The sequence below is a fragment of the Pimephales promelas genome, chromosome 14 (assembly GCF_988280905.1).
Source record: "Pimephales promelas chromosome 14, fPimPro1.hap1.1, whole genome shotgun sequence".
Taxonomy (NCBI): Eukaryota; Metazoa; Chordata; class Actinopteri; order Cypriniformes; family Leuciscidae; genus Pimephales; species Pimephales promelas.
Genome location: NC_142782.1, coordinates 32,829,990 through 32,852,507, shown reverse-complemented (window position 1 = coordinate 32,852,507; position 22,518 = coordinate 32,829,990). Strand labels below are relative to the sequence as shown.

Here is a 22,518-nt window from a genome sequence, read left to right as displayed (position 1 = left end):
ATATTTTTTTGCAATGTGAGAGATTACTTTTGTTTCTTTTATTGGAAATTTTCTTTGATAATGTTAATTAAATGTTTACAATGATGTGTTTATAGTTGGCTTTAAATCAGTTTATATTAATAGGAAATATAAAATTGCTTGTAACGTTTGAAGAGGAAGTATAGAAAGAAATGTGCTGCGTTGAAAATGACATTGCATTTTGCTGAACAATTTTGTTTATTTATTTATTTGTTTAATTGATATGGACAAAACAACATATTGGACAAACCAGATACATTTTTGTGTTATAGCAAAATTGCTAATTTAATCATTTATATAATAATAATTAATTAATTAATTAATTAATTTAAATTTGTGTATATTTGAAATTTTGTAAATCTATTGTTTTTTTATGTGATGGTGTTTATGCTCGATATTTTGTAGGTAATATAGGCATGTTAAATCTCTCTCTCTCTCGGATGTTTAGGTTTCTGTTTTAATAAGACACTTTTTATTTATGGATGCAAGTATTCGAAAAACCACACAAGAGCAGATTTTTTTTTTTTTTAGAAAATTTTGTATTAAAACAAGTGCACTGCAGATTTGTAGTGTTTTGTTTGAATCGAGAGTCAGAGTGCTACAAAAATGTTGTCAAATCATACAAATTTCAATATATTTTTAGTATGATTTTTAGCTCCTGTTTATAAATATTTTTGAATTTAAAATGTATTTTTTTGGGGGGGGGGTTATTAAATAAATGTAAAACTGAGTATTTCGACATTATGTATCCAACATGCTATTCAGATGTATTATCTTACACTTTTGATAGCATAGGCTACTGTTGCTGGTCTTATTTTTTTATTTTTTTCTTCCCAAACAAAAGAATTTCAATGCGTTATTTTGACCACGAGTTCATTTATGACCCACACGAGGGCGCAAGTTTACCACCAAAAACAACTACACTAAATGTCATTTTATTATCACTTTCTTTACTGGAAAACTGACAATGTCCAATTCAGAGGTTTTCAAAACCTGCACATTCATGAAAATAATCAGACATCAGTTTAAAACAAATAATTTAATCATAAAGCATTCTCTGTAAAAGCAATCAATAATCACATAAATGGAAATAAGTAAAATCCAGTGGCATGACATTAAGCATAAACATGGAAAGTTTGCAATGATGCCTTCTTCACGTCATACACTTAATGATCTCATTTAAAAAAATGAAACCTTTTTGCTTTTAATTTAAAGGACAGTTTGAATTACAAGTTGGTTAACGTGTCAAAAATAAACCGATTTTGACAGATTTCAGCCCTGGGGCTATCCATCACAATATTTGTAAAATATAAAAACTTCACTGAGGACTAAAAAAATGCATCTGACTTTGACTGAATTTTCTTTTAAATGACCATTTTTATGTTTTTAAAATTTACTCTCAGAGACATTTTTGAAAACAAGGCATTTTAATATCTACTAACAATGTTTTCATTGCCATAAAAGGGATAGTTCACTATAAAATTAATTTTTGGTATGTTTTAGTTAACCTCAAGGGCATCCAAGATGTAGGTGTCTGTTTCCGCAGTAGTTTCAATTTTGATATTTTTAGGTCAAACCGTTCTTGTATGTCAGTCATATAATGCAGGTCTATGGTCACCACCTCAAAGAGCATGCACAGACACGTCCAAATTAAACATGATTTAATGACTCGTAAATGTAAGTACACATTGATGGCCTAAGACATGATCTACTCGTATATATAATTAAATCATGTTTAATTTGGACTTCTCTGTGCATGCTCTTTGAGGTGGTGACCATAGACCTCCATTATATGACTGACAGACAAGAACGGTTTGACCTAAAAATATCAAAATTGAAACTACTGCAGAAACAAACACACCTACATCTTGGATGCCCTTGAGGTAAGATAAAACATACCAAAAATAATTTCAAAAGTGAACTATGCCTTTAAAACATAGGAGCCTGATAAAAATGCTTATTTAAAAGAAAAATGTCTTGATATGAAACAGCATGTTTTGAGTAGGTTTTCCTCAGGCTTTACTTGTTCCAAAGACCTGTAACTCACTACAGTACACTGATAACTGAACCGTGACCTGTTTTCATTACAGAAAAATGGCATAAAATCCATGATGAAATCAGTTTCCTCACACGAAACACACTATTCAAACCACATTCTCAGTCTATGAAAAACAGAAAAGAGCCTGTCAGTCATTGAGACATGGTGGACATCAGCAGCAGGAAGACGAGGCTGACAGGACGTCCCGGACGCTCAGTCGTCAAAGTCAGGGATGTCATCGTAGGAATAGCCGCGGTAACCCTTGGAGGCGTAATAGGCGATGCGCAGGTGGTAAAACCCAGGAAGAAAGACCAGGATTCCAATAATCAGGACAGGGATGGTGCGGTCCCGGTGCTGTGAGTGACAGAAACACAGGGAGGATGAGTTGAAATGTTCATCAGGTTAAACAAGAGCTCATTAATAACCGTCAAAAAGACCTCAAAGCCTGTCATCTGTGGATCAATCTATAGTGCAGTTTTGTATTCTCATTCTGCTCAAATGCTAGTTTTTGTTCAACTGAATGTGGCCTATTTCAGATCATTTGAATGCATCAGTTTATTCTTTTTAATAGATTCTTCACAGAAAATCACACTAATTCCAACCACTCTAAAACAGTAAAAATTAGGGGCGAATCAGTTATTCCCAAATATGAAAGTGGGCCAGATCAGAATTTATTAAAATTTCATATTCAATAATAGGTGGTCTGTCATCTACTGGGTACAAATTCTCATTTTATGCTCAAATATACATTTATATATATTTATACAGGGTTCTCACACACACTCATGAACCACAGGGTTTCCACACCTTGGTCATTAAAGGACCTTTCAAGGACTTTCCACCCTTAAATTCAAGGGGACATTTCAAGTGAAAGTCCGAAAGTCATGGAAACGTACAAAACAAAGTTCCTCACGCTGGAAACGTAACACATAAATGCGCGTAACATAAATCAAGCAAGCTAGTATGTATAGGCTATAAAGTGATGGCAAAACAGCATATTAGCAGATTGAGGGGAATAATATGGAATTTTTTTTTACATAAATAATTATTATTATATTAATAATAATTATATTATTGTAATTGTAAAAAATTATATTAATAATAATTATATTATTGTAATTTTTTCTTGCACAAAATAAATTCAAGCGCTTTCAGGGACCACTATCCATGCATGTTTATTTTCAGAAACTTTCAAGGATTTCTCTATACACACTTTTTTTTTCAAGTGATCTTTTAAATGTGCCCCATTTCAGAGTATTTTGTATTTGAATGCATCGATTTATTCATTTTAATAGATACTTTATAGTGCACAAGTAAGACAAATGGGAAGAAAAAAAGAAATCTGACTGTTCAAACCGTTCTAAAACATCATTTCAAAAATCTGATCTTTCAAAAGGTCAGAATTCATCATAATTGATCAATGTTAGATGTGATTATCAATTGGGGTTTTGTTTTGTATTTATGCACGGACCACGGACATGTCAGAATTTCATTTCTTTTTCCGGATTATTATTATTGATATTGTTGTCTTGACTTGTATGTAATGTATTGTTACATTTATTTTGGCAGAATGGGTTATTGTGGGGGGAAAAGCTTTAACTTTGATTGTATCTGCTTTATGTTAATGCTTTCTGTTAATGCTTTGAAAAAGTTGATAAATAAATGTATAAAAAAAAATAATTCATCATAATTTGAAATGGGATGGATATAAAGTCAGGGATGGATCAACGGAGTTATTTCCAAATATGTGACTTAGATCCGAATTTATTACGTTCATATACAATATACATTTTTTGTTGTCACATTACAGATCCGGGTCACATTTAGTCCATTGCTTCACATTCTACGGCAGTGTGAATGTAGTAGGAAAATAACAAATCCTGTCGGACTGAATGAAATGTTTGTCTTTCACATGAAGCTGTAGTGTGAGCGAGCTGCATTAGCTAAACTAACTGAAGAAATAGGACAGGCCACAGACGGACGGAAATCTGGAGGATTAACCTCCGCATCAGGTGCTGTGTAATCTCAACAGTCTGCCACTCCACACAACACACCTAAGAAGAGCAGTGTGCGCCAAACTGACCCAATATATGCTCACCATTTAACCTACTCAGCTGGAAGACATGTCTCACATTTTGACCGATACATTTCATAATGTCTTTTCAAATCATTTGTTGTGGAAGAACAATTCAAGAAAATTGCTACGGCTTTTGAACACATTTTTACATAAAGAAGCAAAAAAAATATATATAATTTTCAGTAATTGAATTAATTTGAAATTAAGCTAAAATATAGATATTTGTCATAATTGTGCCCAATAAAATGAATAAATCAGTGCATTACAATACAAAATACTCTGAAATAGGCCACTTGAACCAAAAATGTATATATTTGAAAAAAAAAAAAGTTTAATTTGTACGCTTTCCACAATATATTGATCAGTATATGACAGACTTTAAAGTCCTCAGAAAACCATCTATTGACTAATATATATATTTATATTCGATGAAAACCGTACACGAAAATAGGAAATGTTGCCTTCTGAAATACACATTAAAAGATGAAGTTCTAAAATGACTAAAGCTTAAAGTCTTTATGCATAATGCATTATCAAGCTATTCATAATGTACATTCTAATCTAATATCTTTTCATAAATAATTGCAAGCATTGTTAAAATGCATTCTAATATTTATGCCTGAAATGGCTGTTTGTCATGTCTCTTAATCAATCATACATTCTAAAGGTGTAACAATGATTAGAGAAGTATTATAATATATTATAACTGTCATAACTATTCATGAAATCATAAAATGCATTATTACGGTGCATTACAAGGCATAATTGATACATTAAAATACTTTTATAATGCATTATATATGAGGGCTTCAAGTAAAGTGAAAAGTAATGAAAACTAAAAGTATATAAATAAAAGCTGCCTGGAAAACACGACTGACTTTTTCCTTTGCTTCCATAGTGCCATAGTGTGACAATGCAAAAAAAAACCGTTGCTTTACAAATGTGTTCACGCTGCAAATGCTCCTGAGGCTATAGTGGGATTATTTTTGAAAATAAGAAACATAACACAACAGCTCTATGAAATCAAATGAATGAATGCACACTAACAAATGTGAGAAGAACTTTTCCATCTGAATGAGAAGCTAATAATGGAGTAATCTGTAAAGACAGAGTGTGGTACATAATAATGTGGTACACTCACATCAGTAACTTCGAAGTATCCTGCTAACAGGAGGGATCCGATGGTGATCAGTATGGAGCCGATGAGGAACAGAACGGTTGCCAGGGCGATCGCTTTATACGGGACTTTAGGTGGACTCTTCTTAAACTGAGAAAACAAAGAACATTGATCAATATTACGATGCACTCGTGCAGAATTTTCAGAAAACAGTCACATTGCAAGAAAAGCTGCATTTCTGCATTGATTTGTGTGATATACAGTATGTATCATTTATTAAAATAATATTATATTATTATATATGTGATATAATTACGATGATAATATTATTATTTATGCGTGATAAATATTACTCATGTATACATTTAATATTATGTGATAAATACATGCACAGATATGTGAAAAGACATACAGTATTAGTCAAAAGCTTAGAAACATTACTATTTTTTAATGTTTTTGAAAGAAGTCTTTTATGGTCATCAGGGCTGCATTTATTTGACAAAAAAATACTGAAAAAAATATTGTGAAATATGAATTCGGTTTAAAATTACTGCTTTCTATTTTAATATAGATTAAAAAAATGTTTTTCCTGTGATCAAAGCTGAATTTTCAGCATCATTACTACAGTCTTCAATGAATTTTCATAAATCATTTTAATGATGATTTATTATCAATGTTGGATACAATTAATATGTTTGTTACAACCTGTGATACTTTTTTTCAGGATTCTTTGATGGATAAGAACTTAAAAAAAGAACAGCATTTATTTAAAATTTTGTAACAATATACACTACCATTCGAAAGTTTGGGGTCACTAATATTTTGTATTTCTTTTTTTGAAAGAAATTAATAGTTTTATTCAGCAAGGATGTGTTCAAATTTATAAGAAGTGATAATAAAAAATATAATTAATAGAAAATATTTATATTTTGAATAAATGTTCTTTTTAAACCTTTTACTCATAAAAAAATACTGAAAGTAACACAGATAGCAAAAAAATATTAAGCAGCACAACTGTTTCCAACATTGATAATAATCATCATATTAGAATGATTTCCAAAGGATCACGTGACACTGAAGACTGGAGTAATAATGCTGAAAATTCAGTTTTGATAATTTTTAATAATAATAAAAATGTATCTAAATAGAAAACCATGATATTGCACAATATTACATTTCTTCTGTATTTTTTTTTATCTTTTAAAAACATGAAAAATAGTAAAGTTTCCAAACTTTTACTGGCACTGTCCATATACAGACAGACAGAAACGCATGCATATTAATAAATAGGCATGTGTGTAGTATATAAATTATCTATAGATATGTAATATTAAAGTGAATAATGATATATGCATTTAAGGACATTAAAAGCCTCTCTCTCACCTGAAGATCAATGTATCCGTCATCATCACTTGCTAGTTTGGAGTATCTGACTCCATTGTTGATAGTGTTTCGAGCTGGCATCTTCAAAAGCATATTTAATACATAATAAACACACACGAATAAAGCAACAATCAAGCCATAAGCTGTTATCTATTACTAAACTATTAAACCAGTACGAACATTTTTAATGCTAATATGTAGGAGAAAAATACAGAGATATTACAAGTCAACTTATCAACATAATCATGTTTAACTTGCTTGCTAAATTACCTTCGACTTGATTTTGCAGCCTCGGAATAGGATAGAATCGTTTAATGACGACTTCCCTTGTACGAGTGACAAGAAATCTTTATATTTCCGTTTTCAAAGTCATTTTAAGCTTTAGTTTATTAAAAAAGTCATTAATGTCAGTTTGTGACAGTCGCACATGAAATTCTGTTTGTTTATAAACCTAACGCTTCCGGATGTAAAAAACACGCATGCGCCCTCTACTGGTGTTTGCCGGGTTCAAACTACGCATGCGCTTTGAATACGTTCCCAAGACAAAACCACAAGAGGGAGCTCTATCATATTGATGACCACCTGACTTTGGTAAAGGAGTTTTATAAAATATAAATAATATATTTGGATGAAGGATTTGGGGATTATTGTTAAAATCAGAATATCTTGTAAAAAGGTCTTATAAGACGTAAAAGTAGATTGTGTACATTGTGAACACATCATCAAATAAAAACGCTTACAATTACTCATTTAAATTTGTCCAAAGTGTCAGGGGAAAAAACAAAAACAAACAAACAAACAAACAAAAAGCTTATGGTTAGTATTTATACCAAAAGGCACAGGATTTTGGCTTAGGTGTGATTTCTCCAAAGAAACTTCTGAAAGAAATTATGTTAAAGTTTACTCTTGAAACTATGCCACCACACATATTTTCATAAATATTGTAAATAAAAATATTATTTAAATTATATTCTACATAATATTACAAAATGCAGTCAATTTGTTTCTTTCTTTTTTTTTTTTTTTTTTCAAAATATTACAGGTGTTCAATTTAAGTGAAATATTGAAACCAGCATGTTAGGTCACACATTTTCACACATGAATGTAAACAAACATGTCTCTGAATGCTGCAAATCACTAGCCTATAGAAACAGAAACAGTTCATCATCACTTCATGATGAACAGCCTGGCTTAACAGAAATGATGCAAGACAATAGATGCGTCTATTTTTTTCCCCTGTTTCCGGATGTTTGTTAAACTGTGTTGAAGGTTAACAGTGACAATGAGCAGTAAGCAGAGAAATGACTCAGCGGCGACTCAGCGACGTTGCATGTTTATTGCTGGGAGACTGTTTAGATAGCAACAGTTACTGTTCAATCTGATCTGTTTATTTATGTCTATTTATCTTCCTCTGTCTGTCTTCTGTCTTCAGGGAGAAAGTTTAGAGAAAAACAGTGTAACAAATAAATAAACAAAATTAAACAACAAATAAACTGATTAAAATAATTAAATTATAAAAGAAATGATAAATAAATGCACTGTAATCACAACATATTTTCTTTTGTCAAATCAACAATAATTTATTTAGTTCAGATAACATATAATTTTGAGTTTCTGATGATTAAATTAATCTCCTTCATTGTATTAACTAACTTTTTTCCAGTTCAATGAACTTAAAATTAAGGCAACCGGGTTACTTACTTTTTTAAGTTAAACCAACAATATTTTTTTACAGTGTATTATAAAAATAAACAGTAAATAAACTGATTAAAATAAATACATTATAAAATAAATTATAAATAAATATTATTATGAATAAAATAAACAGTAAATAAACTGATTAAAATAAATATATTATAAAACAAACTTTAAATAAATATTATTAAAAGTAACATGGTAAATAAACTGATTAAAATAAATCAATTATAAAAATATATAAATAAATATTATACAAAAATAAAACTAAACAGTAAATCAAAATTATTAAAAAATAAATTATAAAACAAATTATAAATACATATTATTAAAAATAAAACAAACAGTAAATAAATTGATTAAAATAAATGTATTATAAAACATACTATAAATAAATATTATTAAAAATAAAACTAAACAGTAAATAAACTGATTAAAATAAATTAATTATAAAAAAATTATAAATAAATATTATAAAAAAAATAAAACTAAATAGTAAATTAAAATGATTAAAAAATTAATTATAAATAAATATTATTAAAAAAACGATTAATATAAATAAATACATCTCTTACAGTATAGTTCCATACGGGTAATACAAATTAAACTCAATATTAGGCTATCTAAATAATTTTCTATTTACCTTCTTAACAATATAAGTTGGCGCTTTATATATGAATTAATGCAGAGATGGAGGATCATATTTGGAGGTCCATAAATATAGTCACTCAAATTTGCACTCTAATTATCAAAAATAATGATACACTTACAATAATAGAATGCAACAAACTTTGAAACTTTGAAAAAGCAAAATGCATGTCAAATGTAAAGAGAAAATGCGTTAATGACGTGAAAGGCTGTGCATCCGCTAAAACTTGTGTGCAGAATATGACTGATGACCATAGAGTGTTTTGTACTGAATTATTGGCTGCCAAGAACATGAACACATTAAAATTTTTACTATTGCTATACAAAACTATTTGAGAGCCACCAGTCTAGACAGTGAGGGATAAAGGTTGATCCAACACATTTTACAGCTTCTATCCTCTTGTTTTGTCCTCTTTTAGATGGATTAAGAGGATTGGTTCCAGGACAGAGATGTACAGCTCCTCTTAGACCATTTCATAACACATAACATCAGCAATGAGTTTGGTAATGGCCCACTCAGCATTAATTACGCCATGTAGCGGCGGGCTTCACCCCAGCATCACCCTGAAACGCTCCACTGCACCAGGGTAAAAAAAAGGTTTCACAACAGTCAATATATGGATTGTGCTGTGGATGGTGGTCTTATTTAAAGTCTGGGAGGGGTGGTGGAGTTGTATCGATTCGGACGCTGGACCACTGATCCATCACATCTTTGACTGTGGGCGCTGTCTGTGGTCTGGGCTTTTCTTTCCAGTCTATTGTCTTGACCGTGTTTAACGGATCAGCGAGTGTCTGCTTAACGTTTCGAGTCAGAGTGTTGAATTCACATTGATCAGGCAAAGCTAGGAAGGAAATCCAAAGCACTACAGTAATTAAACCTAATTATAAAACAGCTATTTTTGGATCTGGATGCTCGTTCAAAACCACCTCAAAACACTTTCTGACATTTTAAAAAGTCGTGAATCAATGTATTAAGGCATTGAAACTGAAACGCGCTGCATGGTCTCTCAATATAGGAGTAGAAGCGCTGGTTCAGATTTTGTTATTTGTTGTTTAAACGCACCTATATATACATACACATACATATATCGCCCCCACCGGCAAATCGCACCTTGCTTTGCTTGGTTAACATTATGTTTTTAAAAAAACTCTATATGGAACCCCATAAAGTTTTATTTTCTATTTTTTTTTTTTTTTTTTGTAAATTCAGTCAGTCTGTTGGATGCTACTTTTACAAAATTATGTTTTAATTTTGCTAAATGTCCCTTTGCGCCACCTGGTGGTCATTTCGCGAATTTTATTTTTTATTTTAATTTTATTTTCGGCTGGTTTATTTTTGCCGCGGCGTAAGTGTCATTCTGGTTGTCCACCTATATGTTCCAGGCTGCCAAAATAATGATATTCATTGTTGTTTTCTTTTATTGCTTTATATATATAAAGTCTTATCATAACTAATTACACACAGTCTGTCTGCTCCATTTCATTTGCACGCTGAATGGGAATGAAAACAGCATTCAGAGTAAGTAATGAATATTTGGCAGTGCTCTGTAAGGTCATATTTTCTCAGGTTATTGGCTGCAGAAGTGAGGGCATGACTCAATATATATAGTGACAGTGATTTAATTTTAAAGAGTTTGTGTCATAATTTAGAGAATATCTGCATAAATACGTGCAGTGAAAGATGACTAGCTGCCTGTAAATATTGTTTAAAAAACATTATGCAGAGGCATATTTGGGCAGGCGGACCACACAAAGAAATGTCAGAATGTCATTTGTGAATGTGATAAAGCAAATTTTGTTTATTGCAAAGAAAGATAGTAAAGAAGAATATATTTTGTGACTGTTTGCTTTTGGTTTGAGGAACATGACGGTAGCTAATGTGTGAACTTTGTGAATGGATTACATCCACTTAAAATCACCAAAAGTTAATTTAAAGACATTGAGACTTCAAAAACAGTGTAAATGTAGAATAGTAAATAGAAAGCAAAGCACCCACCCACCCATCCATTAAATCAACCGATCCATCCATCCATCTATCCACCCATCCATCCATAATCCACCCATCCATCCATAATCCACTCATCCACCCACCCACCCACCCACCCACCCACCCACCCACCCATCAATCCACAATCCACCCATCCATCCATCCACCCACCATCTACAATCCACCCACCCATCAATCAACAATCCACCCATCCATCCATCCACCCACCATCTACAATCCACCCACCCACCCATCAGTCAACCATCTATCATCCACCCACCCACCCACCCATCAATCAGTCCACCCACCAGTCATCCATTCATCATTCACCCATCTATCCATCCATCCGCCCATCATCCACCCATCCATCCATCCATCCATCCATCTATCGATCCATCCATCATTCAATCCATCCATCAATCAATAAATCAATCCTTCCATCCATCATCCACCCGCCCATCATCCATCCATCCATCCATCCATCCATCATCCACCCACCCACCCATCATCCATCCACCTATCCATCCATCATTCAATCCATCCATCCATCCATCAATCAATAAATCAATCCATCCATCCATGAATGCGTGTGCATGTGTGTATTTGCCCAATAATAACCTGCATGTGTCCTGTGCTCTTGGTAGGTGGGGTAAAAAGCAATAAAATCAACAGCAAAAAGTTAATCTCCAGGTCCACAACTTCCTGTTGTTGAATAATTGATGAACTCTGAACTGATGAAGGGAAACTGTCGGAGTCCCACACCCACCTACTGGATCACTGAGACAGCCTGAGAATATTAGCCTGTCAATATCGACACTCACCAGTAGGACAACAGTGCTAAACTCAATTAGAAATCATTGACAGGAAAGATATAGAAATGCTCTGCCTTAAATACAACTTAAGCTCATTCATTCGGATTAAACATTAATAAAAATCCAATTTGTTTGAAAGAAGTCACCAAGGATGCATTTACTTGATCAACAATACAGTAAAATCTGTAATATTGTTAACGGTTTTCCATTGTAATATTTTGTAAAATATAATTTATTCCTGTGATCAAAACTGAATTTTCAGCATTATCAGTGTCACATGATCCTTCTGAAATCATTCTAATATGCTGATTTGCTTCTATTCCACATTTTTCAATGCAAAAACGTGTTGTATGAACCAGGCCTTTTGATTTTCATCCCCCAGACAAACACGAGACCCAAAGATCACCAGGAGTTGAGGGTGCATATGCTCATTAGACTTGGGCTAGTTAGCAAACACATAGCAACACCCTAGAAACCACCCACAAAATTATAATATCACGGCAATATCATGCGATCATTATCATGTAGACAAACGCCATTCACTCATTTTTTTTTTTTTAAATGTAGAAACGAAGTATTCTGCTGTAATTGATGTCATAGTTTCGAGTGGTGTTGGTGATATTTTTAGTCTGTAATCGAAGAGCATGTACGGCCCACATCAGCAGGGAACCCACACCAATTTCATGAATTTAATTGGTTGTTAGAGCAAAAGCATGTAACCTGAGTGCAATTCCTCCAGAGGTTGGAAAAGACGCAGTTAAGGATAGTTTTAAAACATGATTTTCATCTTTAGCTTTGTGGTGCAAGACAGATTGTCATCACACGAGATGCTATACTGCATTATAATGAGGCAGCGTTGTTGCGTGCTATCTTGTCTCGCTGATAAAAGCGATTCAGAGGTACAGGAGGGCAGACTGTTGTTTTTGTAAAGTATTTCATAATTGATGGGCTGCTTTGATTTGATTTAGCCTGATGGATTTATCTGAAGTAATTAGGGAGAGCACAGTTTAAAAGCAGCAGACGTCGACCGCCTGAGTACTTTGATATTTCACGCAAAAAGAAGTAAACGAACATAAACAGACGCACACACACATTCCCACAGGGGGCTTAACTGTATATGAGACAGAAAAAAAAATAAGAAAATTAAATTTTTCAATTCATGTAAACTTCCTGATATGAGACACATAGTAAAAAATGCCTCATTAAAGATTCCCATAAAAAAATATAATAAAACAAAAAAAAAACAAAAAAAAAAAACACTGTTGTTTTCTGCTAAAGTCTCCTGCTTCTAAGATGTTTCTCCCAAGAACAATACCTTGTTATTTTACACATGTCTATTGTAAAGACAGTATTTAAAGACATAGCCAATAAGGACACCTGTCAACAAGTGCACTGTAAAAAAATATTTTCAAGATTTGTTATCACAACATATTTTCTTTTGTCAAATCAACTTTATAATAATTTATTTAGTTGAGATAACTTATTATTTTGAGTTTCTGATGATTAAATTAATCTCCTTCATTGTATTAACTCACTTTTTCCAGTTCAATGAACTTAAAATTAAGGCAACCCAGGTTACTTACTTTAAGTTAAACCAACAATATATTTTTTACAGTGTAGTACCCACAACATTTTTTCTTTTGTCAAATCAACTTAAATAATTTATTTAGTTCAGATAACATATAATTTTGAGTTTCTGATGATTAAATCATTCTCCTTCATTGTATTAACGTTTTCCAGTTCAAAATTAAGGCAACCAGGTTACTTACTTTTTTAAGTTAAACCATCAATATTTTTTTACAGTGTGGCTCCTGTGTCTGGATAACTGAAATGATCTCGGTGTGCCACACAATATTTAAGTGTCAGAAATTCAGCATGATCATCTCACAGTGCGTTTGATATGACCTGCTACCTCCACTGACTAGTCAATAAAATAAAAATTAATCCAACAAGGAAGAAAAGGAATAGTCCAATAAAGTCGTTATTTTTGTTAGTTTTTTTTTTCGCACAAAAAGTATTCTCGTCGCTTGATAAACTTATACTTGAGCCACTGTTGTCACACGGAACATTTAAACATTTTCTTCAATGAATTTCCGGGCCGTCAACGTTCATTCCCGTAGGCAGCCTATGTTGCAGAGATCCACCTCTCAAATTGAATCAAAAATATCTTCATTTGTGCTCTGAAGACGAATGAAGGTCTTACGGGGTTGGTACAGCATGGGGGTGAGTAATTAATAACTTCATTTTCATTTTTGAGTGAACTATCCCTTTAAATCCAAAAAGTCACTTTTTTCTTTTGGCTAGGCAGTGTATGTTTCAATGCAAAACGTATTTTAGGGTTAAAAAATAGTAACCTATTGTCATCATTTTGATAGCTGCAATCTCTCTCTCTCTTTCTCTATGTGTGTGTGGTATATAAGTTTACACAGCTGTGACTTTGAACTCCAATTTTCATCTCTGTCTTTAAGCTGCTGCCCTGCAGGTCACACACAGTATTTCTCAGAGCTCATGTTCCTGCTCTTCTCATTTACTGGGTTCACTGCATCATTTTGAATTATATTCAAAGTTTCTAGGTGTATTTTTAATGTTAAAATACTTTCTTTCTTTCCAGTTTAACAAACAAATACACTGGTAGTCTGACCTTGCAGAGTGAAAGCCAGTGACTGTGATGCTTTAACCATTGATCTGTTTGTTTGAGTGGGCCGACATGGTGACTTCTGCCACAACTAAAGGTGAAGTTTGGGGCGGGACTGTCTGTTTTCCTGCCCATTGGTGGATTGGGACAGGGTAAAAGTGAAAAGATTTTGGCGATGATCATTACAATGTGCATTGGATGGTATTATGCAACATCTCATGCAGTGTTCACTCGTGAACCACAGCTAAGACTAATTTACCGGACCAAAAGGAAGCAGTTTGCAGTTGGAAAAGTCTCCAACCCTTCCGAGTCCAAAGTTTCTGTTTTTATCTGCCAGATGGGTTTATTGATCATTTGAGGAATACAGCTGTATTTTGAGGATGTACACAGTGATATCGGTCAGAGGTGTGTGTTTGTGTGTTGTTCTGCTGATGAAAGCTATAATTGGCTCTCTGAGGTACAAAGAATGTTTCTGGACATTACACACTCTAATTCACTCAACTAGGGCTCTCTCTCAAACACCGCAACACTTAATCTAATCTGATCTGTTCCCCTCTGAGCCATAAACTAGTGATTCAACTAAATTCATGGAAATTAGGGAAGCCCGGGGCTAGTTGTCGCATAGAGAAGTCAGGGCAAGGGCAATATTTCTGGAAAATATTCGATATTTTGTTTTATTTTAACGCATTTATTTAAAATAACACTTGGATATCTTTTGTAGATTATAATTGTGCAGTTTCATAAAATGTTATGGACTTCATAATTGTTTTGCATACACAATTTAAAGGGTGATTAGCGATTAAATAGCCTTTAATGCAATTTAAATTAATATCCTTATTTTATTTTGGGTGAAAAATGTATTAAAATATAAATATATTGTGTCTTGTTTTTAATTTAGCTAGTAATTTGTAAGCGGCCCAACGTCCGTCACAATTTCATATTACAAATATGAAAGCAGGTTCTTGTTCTTGTTCCACCAGTGGTGGTTGAGAGATCCCGACATGATTGTAAAGAACTTTGGTTGATCTATTCTATTCTATTCTATATGGTTGAGGAGAGATCCCAACATGACTGTAAAGAACTTTGGGTGTTCTATTCTATTCTATTCTTTTCTAGATGGTTGAGGAGAGATCCCGACATGATTGTAAAGAACTTTGGTTGATCTATTCTATTCTATTCTATATGGTTGAGGAGAGATCCCAACATGACTGTAAAGAACTTTGGGTGTTCTATTCTATTCTATACTAGATGGTGGAGGACAGATCCTGACATGATTGTAAAGAACTTTGGGTGTTCTATTGTATTCTATTCTATTCCATTCTATTCTATTCTATTCTAGATGGTTGAGGAGAGATCCCAACATGATTGTAAAGAACTTTTGGTATTCTATTCTATTCTATATGGTTGAGGAGAGATCCCAACATGATTGTAAAGAACTTTGGGTGTTCTATTCTATTCTAAAGAACTTTGGGTGTTCTATTCTATTCTATTCTATTCTAGATGGTTGAGGAGAGATCCCGACATGATTGTAAAGAACTTTGGGTGTTCTATTCTATTCTATTCTATTCTAGATGGTTGAGGACAGATCCTGACATGATTGTAAAGAATTTTGGGTGTTCTATTCTATTCTATTCTATTCTAGATGGTTGAGGACAGATCCTGACATGATTGTAAAGAACTTTGGGTGTTCTATTCTATTCTATTCTATTCTAGATGGTTGAGGACAGATCCTGACATGATTGTAAAGAACTTTGGGTGTTCTATTCTATTCTATTCGGTTGAGGAGAGATCCCGACATGATTGTAAAGAACTTTGGGTGTTCTATTCTATTCTATTCTATTCTATTCTATTCTAGATGGTTGAGGACAGATCCTGACATGATTGTAAAGAACTTTGGGTGTTCTATTCTATTCTATTCTATTCTAGATGGTTGAGGAGAGATCCCGACATGATTGTAAAGAACTTTGGGTGTTCTATTCTATTCTATTCTATTCTAGATGGTTGAGGACAGATCCTGACATGATTGTAAAGAACTTTGGGTGTTCTATTCTATTCTATTCTAGATGGTTGAGGACAGATCCTGACATGATTGTAAAGAACTTTGGGTGTTCTATTCTATTCTATTCTATTCTATTCTAGATGGTTGAGGACAGATCCTGACATGATTGTAAAGAACTTTGGGTGTTCTATTCTATTCTATTCGGTTGAGGAGAGATCCCGACATGATTGTAAAGAACTTTGGGTGTTCTATTCTATTCTATTCTATTCTATTCTATTCTATTCTATTCTATTCTATTCTAGATGGTTGAGGACAGATCCTGACATGATTGTAAAGAACTTTGGGTGTTCTATTGTATTGTATTGTATTCTACTCTGGATGGTTGAGGAGAGATCCTGAGATGATTGTAAAGAACTTTGGGTGTTCTATTCTATTCTATTCTATTCTATTCTATTCTATTCTATTCTATTCTATTCTATTCTATTCTATTCTATTCTACTCTACTATATTCATAGAAAAGGCTTAAGCCTATAACTAAAATGCATGTTTTAACTAAAAAAACTTGCACTTTCATATCTTTAAATATGTGATTGTTTTGTTTCAAGATGCACACCAGTAATGTTTTTTTTTTTAAGACACGTTTATAAAAGCTATTAAATGTCCCAATTAAACTGATTCCTAATCCTGTCTTTATGTAAGCCCTGTCTGTGAAACCAGGTCATTGTGTGGCAATACCTAATTATTATTCTGACAGCTAACTCCGGCCTCAAATATTATGACGTATTCTGGTTTGAGATAGCAGTTTTGCTGCAAGACAATGTTAAATGTATGTTTATCCAGACAATTGACTGTTGAAAGGGGCTCATTTGTGAGTGTACTGTAACTCTGAGTCAGAATGTTTTGTCTGCATGTGAAGGACCACCACAGGAAACATCTCCACGACAGAGGAGAATTCATAAATTTGCTCAGCAGCATTTTGACTTTGCATGCTTTTCCATTCATTAACTTTTAACAGTCAAATAACCCTGAAATTGATTTCCATTTCTCTGGGAACCCTTTGAAGTTTTTGCCTCAGCCGATTCTTGCGTGAAGACACTTCAACCTCATATAATTGCTCATCTGACAAGCATCTCAGGAGTGGATATTCTGGCGCATGCTCATGTTGCCTTTCTGCTTGCATTCTACACCAAGTACTGTCAATGAAAATGAAAATGTCAGTGAGAATCTCGCTGATTTTTTTCACTTGGCAAGATGCATGTATTCTGTAGGGCTTCGTAAAGTAAGCAATCCCGAAGCGGAGACGCGCCCGAAAGACCAGGCCTCAATCTGCAGAGGTCACAGTTTCATTATTACAACACTGAAGGCAAAGTAAAGGTCCATTGTCGGTTCATCCCAGTGATCCATGCTATTTCACTACGTTTTGGAGAAAATGTCACTACTTCTTCAGTATCTCAATGCAGAGGAGGAATAATTAAAGGGTTAGTTCACCCAAAAATGAAAATTAAGTCATTAATTACTCACCCCCATGCTGTACCAACCCCGTAAGACCTTCGTTCGTCTTCGGAACACAAATGAAGATATTTTTGATTAAATTTGAGAGCTGTATAACTACCACATTGGCTCCTAAGGGACTGCCTCTTGACGGCCCAGAAAGTCAATGAAGAAAATGTTTAAATATCCCAAGTGACTACCGTGGCTCAACTATATGTTTATCAAGCGACGCGAATACTTTTTGTGCGAAAAAACAAACAAAAATAACGAGTTTATTCGACTATTTCTTTTCTTCCTTGTAGGCCAGAACGAGACTTCCTAGATTTCCACGACGCATGCGCGAGAATTGCGATCTGAAGTAGTGTAAGCTGGTGTGAGCAGATCGCAATTCTCGCGCATGCGTCGTGGAAATCTAGGAAGTCTCGTTTCTGGCCTACAAGGAAGAAAAGGAATAGTCGAATAAACTCGTTATTTTTGTTTGTTTTTTCGCACAAAAAGTATTCGCGTCGCTTGATAAACATATAGTTGAGCCACGGAAGTCACTTGGGATATTTAAACATTTTCTTCATTGACTTTTTGGGCCGTCAAGAGGCAGTCCCTTAGGAGCCAATGTGGTAGTTATACAGCTCTCAAATTTAATCAAAAATATCTTCATTTGTGTTCCGAAGACGAACGAAGGTCTTACGGGGTTGGTACAGCATGGGGGTGAGTAATTAATGACTTAATTTTCATTTTTGGGTGAACTAACCCTTTAAATAAAAATTAATCAAAAATAATTTGTTCACACAAAGCTATATAGTGCAAGGACTTTTTTAAATCTGTTTATTGTCTGAAACGACCTGAGAACGACCCGTCAAATGATACGATTTTTATCTTTTGCCTGAACTATTCCTTTAATAATCTCTTCAAATCTTATTTCCACGCTTGCTGGTGACACCGGTCCTCATGTTGGAAATCCAGACCCCTTGACGTTTGTTTATTCAAATCCCTCATTCATTCTTGCCATATTTTCCTCGACTGCAGGATGAGTCGCGCCACCCTTGATGGATATCCATGCGGATTGGGACGTGTGGGTGGGGGCATCGATTGTACCGCGGGCCCCCGACTGCAATCGTTTTCTTAAGATGCATGTCGCCCTCCCTTTCCTCTCATATCTAAACCTATTCCTGAGGAGTGATTTAGGAGATAAATACAACCTAAGAGTTGTCATGGTGATTTAGATTTGGGAGGTGGCGATAAGACGGCGCTTCTGAGGCAGAGGAGGGCGCAGACAAAGACAAAGAGGAGGGTGAGAGACACCGAGTGTAAGAACACGGGATACCGCTGCTGGAGGGCATGATAATGTGTAGAAACCCACTTGATTAGTTTGTAAAACGAAACTGCGAGACAAATGGTGATAGCACATTATAGGTCTAGAGTGAGAATGGGTTTGTGTGTGCGGAGTGTGGGAACGACTTGACATGAAGAAAAGGGTTGGATAAACAGAAGCCGTCTAAGAATGTGCTTTTGAATAAGTCCCGTCGACTTTAGTGGCGTATTTATTAGAAAGACGCATTTAAAAATGCCCTTCCTTTACCCGAGAGTGAAGCGCTCAACTACAACGAATAAATGTGTGGATCCCTGATAAGATTCATCAACAATAGAGCGAAAGACACCTGAGATCAAGAGCGTATGCGCTCATTCAGATAGATTATACATCTTCAAAGATTGACAATCATAATGTAAACCGTCTCAAGGGCAGTCGATGAATCACTAAGAGAAAGACAAATATAGCCTTGAACCAAACCCTGCAAAAGCCAAACCCAATAGACTAATGAACACAAGCCTGTCAATCCAATCATAGCCTGACCTGAGCTTTAGGAAGACTGACTCGGGTCCCCCGGGATTGACTGTGATAAAGGCAGGCGAAATAATATGAAGAAAAAGAAAACACATATAGAGGGTCGGTTCCAAAACCGACTGCCTTGGAGTCAAAGGGAATGTCACTTATTGCTTGTTATGCAACTCATTATGCAGACTTTATGGAAAGTATAGCTTGAAGGGATGGTTCAAACCAAAATGAAAATTCTGTCATTAATTACTCGCCCTCATGTCCTTCAAAATCCATAAGATTTTCATTCATCTCCGCAAGTCAAATAAGATCTTTTTAATAAAATCTGAGTGCTTTCGGTCCCTCCATTGACATACGCAACTTTGACGCTTCAAAATGTTCATAAAGAGATCGTAAAACTAATATAGATCGAGCGGTTTAGTCCAAATTTTCTGAAGAGACACAATCACTTTATATGAGATTGAATTTAGGCTTTTATTCACATATGAACATTCATCCACTCACACGTAAGTTGTGGTAAATGGAAACTCAAGCATGTTCACTTGATGCGCGAGAACCAATGAGGTTCATTCTCGTGTTACGCGGCACGTTTGAGCTTCAGCGAGAACCAATGAGGTTCATTCTCATGTTACACGGCACGTTTGAGCTTCTGCGAGAACCAATGAGGTTCATTCTCATGTTACACGGTACGTTTGAGCTTCTGCGAGAACCAATGAGGTTCATTCTCGTGTTACGCGGCACGTTTGAGCTTAAGCAAGAACCAATGAGGTTCAATCTCGTGGTAAGCATCACTTTTGAGCTTCAGCGAGAACCAATGAGGTTCAATCTCGTGTTACGCGGCACGTTTGAGCTTAAGCAAGAACCAATGAGGTTCAATCTCGTGGTAAGCATCACTTTTGAGCTTCAGCGAGAACCAATGAGGTTCATTCTCGTGTTACGCGGCACATTTGAGCTTCAGCGAGAACCAATGAGGTTCAATCTCGTGGTAAGCATCACTTTTGAGCTTCAGCGAGAACCAATGAGGTTCAATCTCGTGGTAAGCATCACTTTTGAGCTTCAGCGAGAATCAATGAGGTTCATTTTCATGTTACACGGCACGTTTGAGCTTCTGCGAGAACCAATGAGGTTCATTCTCGTATTACGAACATTCCAATTTTCACAAAAAGTATCAATATTTTTTTGGAATTCTCATGTGGCCAATGGAAAACAAAATGCACTGTTTGTTATAGCAACGGCCCACGACGGCAACACCAAGTAACACAAGTTCTATCAATTTATAAAAATATTTTATTATACATGAATCATTTTTCAGTATTTACTGAAATATACAGTATTTAGAATAATTTCTCTTGATTCTAGCTGCCATCTTGGATGGATTTCATTTATCGCAATGCATTTTTGCCCTTTTGTTGAAGGATGTGTATTGTTTCCTTACAATTTGTCCAGGATGAGACTTAGAAGGCAATGGGAACAGCCTTCATGCCCGGAGCGCACCTGTGATTGAGACAGCTCTCTTGTTCTTAGAACAGAGCTTTATAGTGACTGATGGAGTGGGTGGACAGTTACCAGCATCTGTGTGGCTCAGGTAACCACTGCTTTTCTCTCACAGTGATGAATATTTCAGAATGATTGTCTGGTTGTGCATAAACATACTTATCGTTTCACTGAGTGATTCTTGTACACTGATACGTCTGCTGACTTCTATTTATTGTTACTAGTGCTACTTATTTTAGCAATAGTAAAATGGAGGAACTTTATAAATCTAAATCTAGAATCCAAAAATGTACTTTTTTTATAATTGGGTCAGTAAACATGTACCCACAAACGCACAACATACCATTATAGCATTGTGACAGCAATTTTTTTCAGTTTCTTTTAACAAAATAGAAAACTAGCGTGAGCTACAAATGGGTATGCAAAATACACATTCATATCACACCACAAGCACTTTGTTCCAGGAATGCTCCTAAAAGTCAAAGGTTTGGATATAAATGTTTTAACAGACATCAATTATTTATGGGTTTAGAATGCCTTCCTTGAAATATTGATCCGAAAGTCAACATTCAATACAATAAATCTTTGTAGGCGGATTTAGAAATGGTCACATTAATACAGTGACGCTTCCAGTAGTGAGATCGATTTCTAAATGTAGAAATCTTAGTATGTACATTTTCTTTTTAAATGCCAGTCACACAGTCAGTTTGTGTGGGTTTATTCCTAATTTTCGTCTTTTCTAGATGAAAATTAGTTTGAACATAAATGTTTGCACAAAACTTGTCTTTGTAAAGTTGATTTGGAGTGATTTAGGCATTGAAAAGCAACACTATGAATTGAAAACGTTTACAGGTTTACAGATGAGCATCACCACTAAAACAGATGGTTTGAAATTCAGAACTCGTACAAACACTTAGTAACGAACAGTGAATATAAACATTGAAATTCTCTTTCTCTCTCTCTCTCTCTCACACACACACATGATTTTCACATACTGTATATGGGCGACTCTCCAAATAAAGAAAAAAACCATGATGATTTTGTTGCACTTCTATGACATTAAAGCACATTACTCACCAAGTCCTCATTAACTTTATCGAAATGTCATTTTATGTTAGAGTGAAATATGACTCGTGCATTATTAAGTTCTGCGCTTAGGATCACAGTAAGAACAGTTCATGAACCTTGTGGAGGGAGTTTGAACCAACAATGTTTGGGTAACCCTTCTCATGTCTATTTTCACGGAGGCTATTTTTAACCATAAATCGCGTCAGCAGCTGATTCACTCTTCAT

The 22,518-nt window shown here is 34.5% G+C and overlaps 1 protein-coding gene across 2 annotated transcripts; it reads right to left on the bottom strand.

Annotated features, from left to right (window-relative positions):
* Positions 1-1,038: 1,038 nt before the first annotated feature.
* Positions 1,039-7,115, bottom strand: tmem230b (transmembrane protein 230b). Of its 2 annotated transcripts, XM_039674895.2 has the most exons (4): positions 6,904-7,115; positions 6,634-6,714; positions 5,275-5,400; positions 1,039-2,410 (listed from the first exon to the last, which is right to left on the bottom strand). In XM_039674895.2, the coding sequence occupies exons 2-4, from the start codon at positions 6,712-6,714 to the stop codon at positions 2,270-2,272; spliced, it is 348 nt and encodes a 115-aa protein (XP_039530829.1). In that variant the 5' UTR covers positions 6,904-7,115; the 3' UTR covers positions 1,039-2,269. The 2 variants fall into 2 exon arrangements, with proteins under 2 accessions (XP_039530829.1, XP_088975999.1); XM_089119873.1 differs by lacking the exon at positions 6,904-7,115 and having other exon boundaries at positions 6,634-6,726.
* Positions 7,116-22,518: the final 15,403 nt, after the last annotated feature.